Source organism: Anolis sagrei, chromosome 3 (assembly GCF_037176765.1).
Source record: "Anolis sagrei isolate rAnoSag1 chromosome 3, rAnoSag1.mat, whole genome shotgun sequence".
Taxonomy (NCBI): domain Eukaryota; kingdom Metazoa; phylum Chordata; class Lepidosauria; order Squamata; family Dactyloidae; genus Anolis; species Anolis sagrei.
This window is the reverse complement of record NC_090023.1, coordinates 206,858,424-206,871,557: the sequence shown is the minus strand read 5'-3', so window position 1 is coordinate 206,871,557 and position 13,134 is coordinate 206,858,424. Positions and strand designations below refer to the sequence as shown.

General features: G+C 37.8%; 1 protein-coding gene across 1 annotated transcript in view; it reads left to right on the top strand.

The window, feature by feature from the left end:
* The window catches only part of ADRB1 (adrenoceptor beta 1), a 40,639-nt gene extending 36,974 nt beyond the window's left edge, over positions 1-3,665 (top strand). The window contains exon 2 of the mRNA XM_060768456.2: positions 2,639-3,665. Coding sequence (XP_060624439.2) covers positions 2,639-2,644 — 6 coding nt within the window. The 3' untranslated portion in view covers positions 2,645-3,665. The remainder of the gene's footprint in view (positions 1-2,638) is intronic.
* Positions 3,666-13,134: the final 9,469 nt, after the last annotated feature.

Here is a 13,134-nt window from a genome sequence, read left to right as displayed (position 1 = left end):
AGGAGTCATCTGTTTTGCCTTACAGTCAGAAACACTTCATACATTAAAGGTTTGATGCCGTCATATTTGTGTCAATAGCACTCATCCTTGATAATCTTTCTGGTGACTTCTTCAGAATGCCCGGATCCACAGATAAAACCTCTGGAAGGAGAACAATGATGCTTTGAACTTCATATGACCTCTTCCCCTCATTTTTTTAGGCTTACTGTGGAAGAAAGAATGCACAATTGGTTCCAATATACCATCTTGTTTTGAAATGCAGTTGCTGTTCAAGATTAATTTCCCTCTTTTCATAGAAAGTTCATCTATAAAAATAATTCTGAAAAATGAGAGATTTGCATTATAGAGAAAGAAAAAGGAGATTAAATGGCAACATTTGGTAATTGATTTATGATGTGATCTTGTCCTAGTTATGAATTTAGACAGATGAGAATGTATTGTGAAATTGGTATGGGTCTTTTGCAGACCTTGGATACTGTGTGACTGGGTTTCCTCGGGGTTGTAGTCCAAAACCCCAAACTTCTCCACAGTTCTGCACTTGCACTCACTTTTCACAGTGGAGCCACATGACATTGTCATCCATTTGTAAACTTTCTATGTTTTACCAGCACTACTTCCATTTTTCTTCCCTTCTAGGTTGACTTTTTTGAGGACAGAAGAGAAACACAATTACTCCAGTTATAGATGCTTCTCTTGTTAATGGCTATTTTCATGTAGACCAAGGGTCTTCATACTTTTTAAACAGAGGGCCAGGTCACAGTCCCTCAAACTGTTGGAGGGCCGGGTTATAATTTGAAAGAAACATGAATTCCTATGTACGCTGCACATATCTTATTTGTAGCACAAAAAATACCTAAAAGTAATGCAATAATTAAAATGAAGAATAATTTTAACAAACATAAACTTATTAGTATTTCAATGGGAAGTGTGGGCCTGCTTTTGGCTGATGAGATAGGATTGTTGTTATTGTGTGCTTTCAAGTCATTTCAGACTTAGGTTGACCTTGAATGAGGGCCAGGTAAATGACCTTGAAGGGCCATATTCGGCCCCTGGGCCTTAATTTGAGGACCCCTGATGTAGACCTTGATATGGACAAGGTAACCCATTACATGAATCTATGATGACCTTTGTGATGCTATCTAGGGATTTCTTTTCCCATTTATCACTCAATTGTAGCATTAAGGCACATTTTCAGATGGGATGGGTAAATAATGTCATTAAATGCCATTTAAGTCAGTGGTGTCAACTCAACTCTCTAGTACTTTCTTTGGGGGAGAATGAATCTTTCAACCTGGGGGTCAGGACCCCTGTGGGGGTCACGAGGGGGTATCAGAGGGGTCGCCAAAGACCATCAGAAAACATAGTATTTTCTGTTGGTCATGGGGGTTCTGTGTGGAAAGTTTGGTCCAATTCTATCGTTGGTGGGGTTCAGAATGCTATTTCATTGTGGGTGAACTATAAATCCCAACAACTACAACTCCCAAGTGTTAAGGTCTATTTCCCCCAAACTCCACCAGTGTTCACATTTGGGCATATTGAGTATTTGTGTAGAGTTTGGTCCAGGTCCATCATTGTTTGAGTCCACAGTGATCTCTGGATGTAGGTGAATAGAGTTGAACATCATCTGTATACAGATGACAACCAACTCCAAAACACAAGTTTGATCCAGATCCATCATTGCTGGGGTCCACAGTCTGGATATAGGTGAACTACAACTCCAAAAACTCAAGGTCAATGTCCACCAGACCTTCCCAGTATTTTCTCTTGGTCATGGGAATTCTGTGTGCCATTTTTGATTCAATTCCATCATTGATGGAGTTCAGAAGGCTCTTTGATTTAAGGTGAACTATAAACCCCAGCAACTCCAGGATTACCAAATGACAAAGTCAATCACCCCCAACCCCACCAGTATTCAAATTTTGGGCGTATCGGGTATTTGTGCCAAATTTGGTCCAGTGACTGAAAATACATCCTGCATATCAGATATTTACATTACAAGTCTTAACAGTAGCAAAATTACAGTTATGAAGTAGCAACGCAAATAACGTTATGGTTGGGGGTCACCACAACATGAGGAACTGTACTAAGGGGTCGCGGTATTGGGAAGGTTGAGAAACACTGGTCTAACAGTACTGGAAGGAACACAATATGTGTCCCTGAAATAAATGAAAGTACAGGTTGAAAATCCATTATCTGGAATTCCAAAATACTCCAAAACCCCAAATTACCCACATGGGTGGCTGAGGCAGCAACACTTTTGCTTTCTGATGCATCCGTGTATGCAAACTTTTTTCATGTTCCAAATTATCTAAATCATTGTATGTACAGTAATTACCTTCAGGCTAAGCGCTGAAGGTGTACATAAAAGAGAAATCAATTTCGTGTGTAGATTCTAGTCACATCTCTGGCATATCTCATTATGTACATATCGGCAAATAAAGTTATTCCAAAATCTGGAAAAAAAATCCCAAACACTTCTGTCCCTAAACATTTTGGATAAGAGATATTCAGCCTGTATTATAGTCATCTATTTCTAAAATGCTCTAATGCAATATATACATTTTGTTGTGTATGATGAATAAACCTTTCCAGTCACCAACAGTGACATATTCACCAAAGTTTATATCTGTTTTCCCAGGGTTGACACAACTTGACAGCATACCATGAATACAGTGAGTGGCTTGCCACCATTGGTCTACTAGCTCTTGCCATGATTCATGGCTGTTAGAGACAACTTGAAAGTACAAGTTGGGTCCAGTCTGCCTGAAGACTTCATCTTCTCCTGACATGACTCTGCCTGCTTTCTGAAATCTTCAGGAGATGGCTTCCTATCAGCCCCACCATGATGAAGAGGCATATCTGGCAAGGACACTCGCGAGGGCCTTCTTGGTGGGTGCTTCCAGGGTGTTGAAATCCCTTCCACAAAAGACTCAGCCAGCAAGAAATTATCTTTTTATTTAGACAAACCTTTGACAATCAATTGATTGCATACCAAGCTATTTTAATGAGAGACTCTGATGAACCTTTATTCTTGCTGTTACATTTTAAAATATGTTTATACTGTTTTAAATTAATACTGGTTTATTTAATTTTCTTACTTTGTCATTATGTTTTTTAAGTTGTGCTGTGTTTTAATATGATCTGCCTTGGGTCCCATGTTGGGAGAAAGGTGGCATATAAATTAAACAAACCAACAGAGAGAAAAGTTTGCAGTGTTGTGCTTCTCCCCTCACTAGATTACATTGCTGTGATCTACTGGTAATCACTGAGTATTAATTGATGCCTTACACAATGGAGTAATGTATAGGTATTGACAGCATCTATCATGATTGGTAAGTAGCAATAGAGTTTCCAGAGGGTTTATGGTAGTATCTGCTTGTGTTGCAATACTGAATCTTGTTCTTGCAAGTATTCTAGTTTGCTGATGGTGATGCACAAGAATACTGCAACATTATGCTCCTGATATCTGACATAACAGCTGCTGATGTAATAGCACAGTCATGCAAAAACGGAGCATACACCTTCCTTAGGAAAGATCTCAAAATCAATTGGTATAGATAGAGTAAGAAAAAAACTCTATAATGACTTAAAACCTGCACACCAGGTCCTTAACACTGCAAGTAAATTTTGAAATATTACGTTTTAAGGTTATGCAGGTGGATTATCTCTTATCTAAACATTTGGAACCAGAAGTACTTGGAATTTTTCAGACATTGTAATACTTGTATTTGCATATGCATGCATAATAGGATATGAAGATAGAGCCAAATATAAACCAAATTCAATAATAATAATAATAATAATAATAATAATAATAATAATTTTATTTCTTACCTACGTCTCCTCGTAGCTCAAGACGAGTTACAGAATAATTAAAAGACATAAACATTGTAAAAATACCACAAACACAATATTAAAATGTATTTCTATAAAATACATATTATTTATCTTCTATATATAACTTTAACACATAGTGTGAACTTAACGTAATTTTATACAAACAATGTTTGTGTACATTGAACTATCAGAAAGCAAAAGCCAACCACTTGGATAATTTTGTATTTTGAAGAATTTTAAAATTCAAGATAAGGGATGCTCAACCTGCATCTCCCACATTCCCTCAGACAACATAGCCAGAACCCATGCTGGCCGAGTGATCGTGCCAATTCTAGTCCCCAAACATTAGCATTTCTAAATTCTGCATGGAACTGACATGAATGGGCAAAGCTCTGACTTGGTATAAGACAGTGTCTAGGTTCCATTAATTGCAATAAATTTTTGTCAAGTCAACTCCATTTTAACAATCATGCTAAATAACTGCCAAAAGGACCTGTTATTAACAGTCTTCCTCTGCTCTTGCAGACTCAAGGGATTAGATTCCTCAATTGAGTTAATCTGTAATATTGTCTTCCTTTTTTTTCCTGCTGTCTCCAACTTACCCAGTAGGTTTTTTCCTATGCCTTGCCATGAAATGTCTTAAATACAATAACCTCCATGTAATCATTTTGGCTTTTGATCTCTATGATCTGGGATTTGCTCCAGAATCCATTTGTTTACTTTTTTTGGCAGTCCATGGTACACATAGACCTCTCCTTCACCATCACTTTTCAAAATAATTGATTTTGTTCCTCTCAGCTTTCCTTACTGTCAAACAGCCATTTACATCCATCCATAGAAACAGGAGATACCATCATAACTTGTGGTCCTCCAGGTGTTTTGGACTTCAGCTTCTAGATGTCTGGCCATTGGAACTCAATTGGAGTTAGACACCCAAACATCTGGAGGGCTGCAGGTTATGCAGGCCTAATATTTATTTATTTATTTATTTGCTATACTTGTATACCGCCGTTTCTCAGCCTAGCTGGCGACTCAACGCGGTTTACAACAACTTATAACAAACAACAGTATACAGTTTAAAAGCATAAAAACACGATCCACAATACATATATCAATAAACAATCAAATTCATCTCTTGACTAAAATCGCGATCCAGTTTCATCGTCCAAATTGCCAGTCCTTCAATCATTACACTTATTGCACTGAGTTAACCGAATGCCTGCTCGAACATCCAGGTTTTTAGTCTTTTCCGGAAAACCATCAATGAGGGGGCTGATCTTACCTCCATGGGTAATACAAAGGAATGTGATTTTAATATTTAGCAGTACTTTATATACAAACCACCCCTCCAAAAATAAAAGAAGAATTAGCAGGAGGGAAGGTGGAAGAGGAAGGGAAGGAAGGAGATGTGGTTTTACTATTAGTATATAGGCATTTCTTTAGCATGTCTTCACATCAAGCATACTAACATTATGAACAAGCAATTAACTTTTCTCCTACTCCTAGTCTTGTGAATAAAAATCAAAATGAAAATTCAAAAGTTGATATTACATTGGCTTACATATTTTGATGGCATTTCCATTAATATTTCCCAAAATAGTAATGACGCATTATTATTAACTTGTGCCGACCAAAATCTTTATTTAATTATCATTTAATAAGACACATTTTTAAAGGAAGGCCTGCTTGTTGATCCAAGGAAAACAATTAAGCTGCAATAAAATATTAAAGCTATTTGGCACACTAAATGGATAAATAAATACCGTAAACCTATAGCCATCTCTTCCTTCTTTGGGAAAGCTAATTTTGCTTTAGCAACCACTAAACAAAACTTCCTTTGTTCTACCTCTGCCTTTAGCGTGAAAAGTCTCTTGGTGTCACACAGAAAGGAAGCAAAGCTTTACTTTTTCCGATATCCCACCCACTTATAAGTCTATCAACCTACCTGAGAAATTCATTCCACAACATTGCTTAATTGACCATACGGTACCACTTGTCCTTTTCTGGTTGTTATTTCCAGGTGGTATAAGCTGTTTTGTCCACCTGAAATTGCTCTAGAGACGATTATGAGAATTTCTTCAGGAAAAGTATATTGAAGCTTTCTAACAAGACATGAAGTTGCTTCAGTGAAAATTAGGACGATTGCAAGGTACTTTCAAATGTTGTGCAGAGGAGACACTTTCAGCAGATAATGTTTGTTACAGGCTCTACTGACTGAAATTCAATCCCAGGAGCCTGTCCTTTTTTTTTTTCAACTGGCAGCCCTATGAAGAAGCCCTGCTGCTTAATGCTTGTGTATATCCCTGTTTTCAGAGCTTGCACTCTCTTCATATGTAATGATGTGTTGTTGTGTACCTTTAAGTCATTTCTGACTTATGACACGCCTAAGGTGAAACCATGGTTGAATGAGGAATCCAACCTCTCCAGAATTATAGTCCAATGATCAAACCCCAACACCACACCAGCTCTCTTCATATTTAAAACAAGAACATATATAATCCAGTTCTCCATTATTATTATTATTATTATTATTATTATTATTATTATTACTGCCACAAAAACACAGTACGTCATAGCAAACAAAATATATATGCGGGATTTCGTATCACAAAATCACAAGTCGAATACTTCCCAAGCTTCTAGGACTGTGTGATGTATTTTCGAATGATGCATGCAGATCCAAGTAAGGTGGCCTTGTGCAGTTGACAGATTGTGATTTTGTCAATGTTTATTGTTTCCAAATGCCGGCTGAGATTTTTTGGCACGGCACCCAGTGTGCCGATTACCACTGGGGCCACTGGGATGATGATGATGATGATTATTATTATTATTATTATTAAACTTTTGGCAAAAAAATGAATAACTTCTGGTCCAAAGTAATGTACTATAGGATCTAGAAAATGCTTAGAGATTATATATTTCATCAGACATGGGTTTATGAATCTTTGGATACCACTCCTGTGGATACAAGAGTGCTAACTGTATAAGGCATTTTTTGTGTGTTCAACAACATGAAGGAAGAATTGTCCACAAAAGCGTATGTGTCCAAACGTCTTCCTACTTTACTGTGACTTATTGCTTTGCTACAGTGCAAGTCTACCTCTCCTTTATGTGTCTAGCAGATGTCACACTATTGCCTTTGAAAAGAGGCTTTGTAGATTCTCCTAGCAAAGATGAAATGTGCCAGGGATGCCCTCTAATTGATTGTCTGGATAGGTCTTTTTTATTGCAATGAAGAACAGAGCAGTCATCGTTCTTGTATATGTAGGTTTATGTATATCTATTCATGTGACTCAGATCAAAAAAAGCATCCACGTATTTGATTACCTCAAAAAAGTGTGTGTGGGGAGGTTATTCCAAAAAAGAAATCCTCAAACATTTTCAAAGTTCATCCATCACTTGCTTTTATCACAGGCACGTCCACGGGAGACTCTTTGTCATGACAGCCTTAATCTATCCCATATGTGATAGTAGTACGTGTGCAACTGCAACCATCTGAGCAACTATCTGTGTTCCTCCATCGATCTTACTCTGTCTAGTTTCATTAATTCAAGGTCATCTGCTTGTTCTTCTGCCACCTTGGTGACAGCTTCTGAATGTAGGCAGGATGGGAAGATCTGGCTTGCAACATGATTTACAATGCAAACAGAGTCTCTTTATCAGGGAATTATAGTTGCACAATAGCAGTGCTGTCTTCCTCAATGAGGTATGTGCAGACGTACAGCCGTTGGGGTTAGAAGTTACTTAGGTGGGGAAATAGTTGGATCCGCATTCAGACAGCTTCAAAAACAAGGGATGTTTCTATTTTTAAAATGAGAGTAAAAGTGCAAGACAAAGACATGGATGTGTCCTGCACTATATGGTTCTCTCAGCATGGAAATTGATCACATCCATAGTTAGATGTGTGCTTCATAATGAGTTCCAAGTGGTTGTTTTTTAAAAAAAATACATATGTTGCTTTTTTTAAAGTACAAAGAAATATACAAAAAGGATATTTAAAAAGCATAAAGACACAGGACCACAGAGAGAAAGAACAAATTGGGTGAATGGGGAAATCAATGAGATGTGAATCTGGGCTAGGCATATATGTACCTTAATAGAAACTTGACCATGTGTCAAAGAATGCATTTTCTTGTATCTTCTTCCAACTTTCTCCACTAAAAAATGTGTATATGTTGTTCAAGCAACCCCCCCCCCATTCCTGGATTCTCATCTGTGCAGTGATTATTAATGTAAATGCTACCCTTTGCTCACAAAACCCCCAGAGGAGTTGAGGAGATCCTCTTGTCGCTCAGCATGGTCCAACCTCCAGCTGAGACACTTTCTCTCTATTTTTCTGGAATAAAAGGGCGGGGCACCAGGGAGTATTTAATGAGCCTATTTCTGGGAAACTGCACAATTACCCTGAATTTCTACAGCATTTCTTGAGGGAGTCATTAAGTGGCTTCATGCTAAGCATGTGTTGTAGTTATATCCCCCCCCCCCTCCAATGCAAGGATGTCACAATTAACAAGAGAAGACATATTCATGTCAGACATCTTGGACATGCTTGTCACTATCTTCTCAGTTGGCAGCATAAATCCACACTACCTCTATTGCTGCTTCCCCATCAGACCAGCAACAGGTATCACCCAATGTCATGCAATAGGGACCATCAGCAAAGGTGAAAGCCCTGCTATTATTTATTCATTCATTCATTCATTCATTCATTCATTCATTCATTCATTCATTTGTACTGTGCCCTTCTCACCCTGAAAGGGACTCAGAGTGGCCTTACAATAGGCACAATTTGATGCCTTATCAAACAACAAATAATAATAAATAAACATGTACATTAAAAGCATAAAATTAAAAAGAAATAGTAAATGAGCAATGTGGCAATCCGATCTATTGTTATGAAGATTTATTCCAAAGACGACTAATGGATACGAATATTAACAAACCTTTTAGAATTACCAAGCTTGATTCGAGGCACAATTGCATGAATACTCGTGGTCACTCACATCAAAATGGCACTGATACCCCAACTGTAGCTAATTTAGCATGTTGCTGGCTGATGTTTTTCTGTTTTTGTGTAACTATTTTTCATTTATTTACCGCATTTGTACCGTGCCCTTCTCATCCCGAAGGGGACTCAGAGCCACCTTACAATAGGCACAATTCGATGCCTTATCGAACAACAAAATAAACATGTACATTAAAAGCATAAAATTAAAAACAATATAAACATTAAAACCACTTATTAAAACCACACAATTCGTAATCATAGTTAAGGCCATTCCAGTCATAATTGCACATTCCCTCTGCTCTTATTACACTGCATTTCCTCCCAAAGGCTTGGTCCCAGAGCCATGTCTTCACTTTCTTTCTAAAGGTCAGGAGGGAGGGGCTGAGGAGGGAGCTCCATAGCCAAGGGGTCACCACTGAGAAGGCCCAGGTACTGTAGGCTATATTTCAGAAGGAAAAACTGGCAAAACCACCTGTGAGTATTCCTTACATGGGGTCACCATAAGTCAACAGATAACTTGACAGCACATAGATATGGCTGTGCCAGAGTGATGATGTTAAAATAAGTACCCTCATTCCTCTTCTTGAAGTAATGTGTGGTTTTTGAGTTTGTGCTATTCTAGTTCTCATTTGAATTAAGCGGAAAATAATTACACCATGTTCCTCTTATGTCTTGTTGACTTTGATAGTCTGTATAAAATCACAATGGGATGTATTTTAAAAGACAGCCTTTCCCACCTTTCCTCCAGGCCTTTTAATTTGATATTTTTGTGCTACTCTTTTTTATTCATCACTTTTATTGACTGTGGTTTTATAGTGTATATGTTTTTTTTAGAAATGTTCTGTGTAAAATGCCTTGAAAATTCTAGTTGAAGCACAGTGCACATGTTATTCTGAGCAACAGGGGTGGTAAATCATTCAGAAATATCAGGTTCAACCAATGGTTGGGCATATAAATCAGAATTTTTCCAAAGGTAATACCATCCTTTTTCCTTTGAAATGATGAGACAAACAGAAAACCAGGAAGACCAGATGTAAAGGAAACCACCATAATGTGACAAAAGATAATATTTAATACACTGAAGAATGTCCTGAGGACTTTGGTGAATATATATCTCAAGAAAAGAAAGGCAGGAAGGATTCCAAAATAGCACACTCCATACATTGTACAGTGGTGTGATGTATACCCGACCTACTTCTGTCTGCTTCTCTCTGTATTCTCCAAAAGGTTTTGTTTTACTTCTCAAATTCTTGGTTGGAATCAAATTAATAAATGTTGGCAGATGGGACAAAAATATGTTCTGGACCAGTAAAATCAAATTCTGCAAATGTTTAGAAATATGTACCAGCAGCTAAAGGTCTCCTCCATTTTTGCTTTTTGTTTAAATCTTATCATGCATATATTGCAATTTTGTTGTTAGGAGTAATGTTCCATTACCAAGCTGAAATATTTTGTAGCTATTACAATTTTGACCCAGACCTGATTCTAAAAGCATTCGAAATGCGGAAGATGAGACAGATGGAATATAAGGTCAAGCATAAAGAGATGCAATTTATTCCAAAGTTTGTTAAAGTTGAACAGTTAATAAAGTCCACCCTATCCCTTTAGAAAAACAATACACTTAAGCAGCAACAGCCATTGGCTTTTGTTTCAGTGGGATCATGAATGCTCTCTAGGTTTCAGTTCATTTTTTCAAAATGAATCTAGCTACCTCAAAGTTCAGACTAAAATCCAGAGTGGATTTGCTGTCTCATTGATAGGGAAGCCCTATTTGCCACTGCTCTTTCAGGATGAATAACACAATATCTGATTTATTCAGTTTTTGCTGAAAATTCCTATGCCATCTGACTCTGATGAACTGAAGTTTGTCAACTGGGTCTTAATTGCTACTTATATAAAAATCAAAGTATGTTTGTCTGTCTGTTTGTACAACAAAGGTTGTTGCCAGGTGAAGTGGCTCTCTGTAATGTCACTGGATTGGCTATTACTAGATAAATAATTGACTGTTGATAAGTGAGGTGGTCCTCTGTTTTCCTCTTTGTCACTGGGAAAGGAAGGTGACATAGGTATGACATATGTGAGGTCCTCTCAGAAGGGAGAAAGGGGAGTGGAAGGAAGCAAAGAAGGAAGCAAAGAAAGAAAGAAAGAAAGAAAGAAAGAGAAAAAAGATGAAGAAAGGAATGTAGAATGAAGGGAGGGAAAGGGAAGAAAGAAAAAAGAGGGAAGGAAGCAAGAAGGAAGAGAAAGAAAGAGAAAAGAATGGGGGAATGCTAAGAGAGGAGAGAGAAAGAAGGGATGAAAGCAGAGGGACAATAGCCCAGAAACACGTGCCAGTGGATTGAGAAATTTATAGAACCACACAATTTGTTTTATATATGTCTATGATTCTTTGATTTTTTTTTTGTGTTAAATCTATATATACTTCTTTCTAACACCACAAAGATTTTTAACCAGTTATAATAAATCCTAGGTGGGCAAGAATCTTTTCAGTTTGGAATTTATTCTGCGTGGAAAATGCATGCAGATTTTTGCACAGAAAGTGACTTTTTAAAAAACACAAAATACATTTATAAAAAAATATTATGCACAAAAATATTTTGTGCACAGAAAACAGGGTTTCTGGACATCTCTGTGCACAAAACAACATCTGTACATAGAAAATACTTGTCTGCATATAAATGTTGCTTTCTGCCAAAAAAATGTGGTTTTCTATTTTTTTAAAAAAACATGCATTTTGTACACAATATGTCTTAAAATACAAATATTCTACAAAAACTGCAGTGCCAGTAAAAGATTTACACTTCTACAAGTGAGATACCTCTCTGAAGACCCATTCTCATACAAAATATCTTTCTGAAGATCTATAAGCCTTATTGAGCTCTACCATCCTCCCAGGGTAAGATGTGGTGGGATGGGGTGTGATAGGGTGAGGGGTTATTGTATTTTCTCTGTGTATAGTTATTCAGAATACAAACATTTTCTAATTAGCAGTCCAGGGCAGTTTTTTTTTATCTTAGCCAGTTTGTAACATATTTGATGGGAAGTAATAATCAGAGATAATCCTATTTTGCTTTTCTTGGTCACAGTCCATTACTAAAACTGAGCAAACAAGTTTATTACAGCAACAAAAATATTATAATTAACAAGGACACTCCAATAAATTGAGCCACTTGGCTGCTGGAAAGATAAATTCCCATTTCATTGAACAATCTGCACCTGTTGCACACAAACTCTACTCATGGGAATGTATTTATTTATTTATTTATTTATTTATTTATTTATTTTCAGCATTTTTATCCCGCTCTTTTCAGCCTGAAGGCGACTCAGGGCAGCATACAGATTGGCAACAATTTGATTCCATAAACACACATACATATCAATTAAAAACATTGGGAGCAAACTGGCAGCCAGTGGAGCTGGCGCAACAGAGGAGTTGTATGCTCCTGTTAGCAACCTGCTGCCGCCCATTGGATCATTTGAAGCTTCCTAACAGTCCTCAAAGGCAACCCCACATAGAGTGTGTTGCAGTAGTCTATACAGGATATAACCAGAGTATGGACTAACATGGCCAAGTCAGTCTTCCCAAGGTAAGGGTGCAGGTGGCGCATAAGCTTTAACTGTGCAAAGGCTCCCCTGATCACTGCTGAAACCGGGGGTTCCAGGCGCAGTGATGAGTCCAGGATCACACCCAAGCTGCGAACCTGTTTTCGGGGGGAGTACAACCTCATCCAACACAGGCTGTAACCCTATACCCTATTCAGCCTTCCGACTGACCAGGAGTACCTCTGTCTTGTCTGGATCCAATTTCAATTTGTTCGCCCTCATCCAGACCATCACAGCTGCCAAGCATCAGTTCAGGACCTGAATAGCCTCCGTAGTAGCAGGTGGAAAGGAGTGATAGAGTTGAACATCGTCTGCAAAGAGATGGCATCAAACTCCAAAACTCTGGTCATATCCAAGTCAAAAGTCTAATTAGTGAAGTCAAGCGAAGAATTACAGAGCCTGGTCAGGAACAACAACAAACAATATCCAGGGTTACAATCCAGTAGTCAATTGTCAGGGTTCATAAATCAAAGGCCAGGAATCCAGGAATACTAACCAAAGTTCAGAAGTCAAGCCAGGAAATCAGGAATTCAAACTGAAGTCAAAGTCCGTAAGGTAAAAGCCAGGAATTCAATTGCTACAGTCCACAAGTCAAAGCTAGGAATTCAGGAATACAAACAGGGTTCAAAAATAGTACAAGTAAACCAAGGTAAGAGTCCAGAAATCCAACCAAGGGAAGGAGAGAC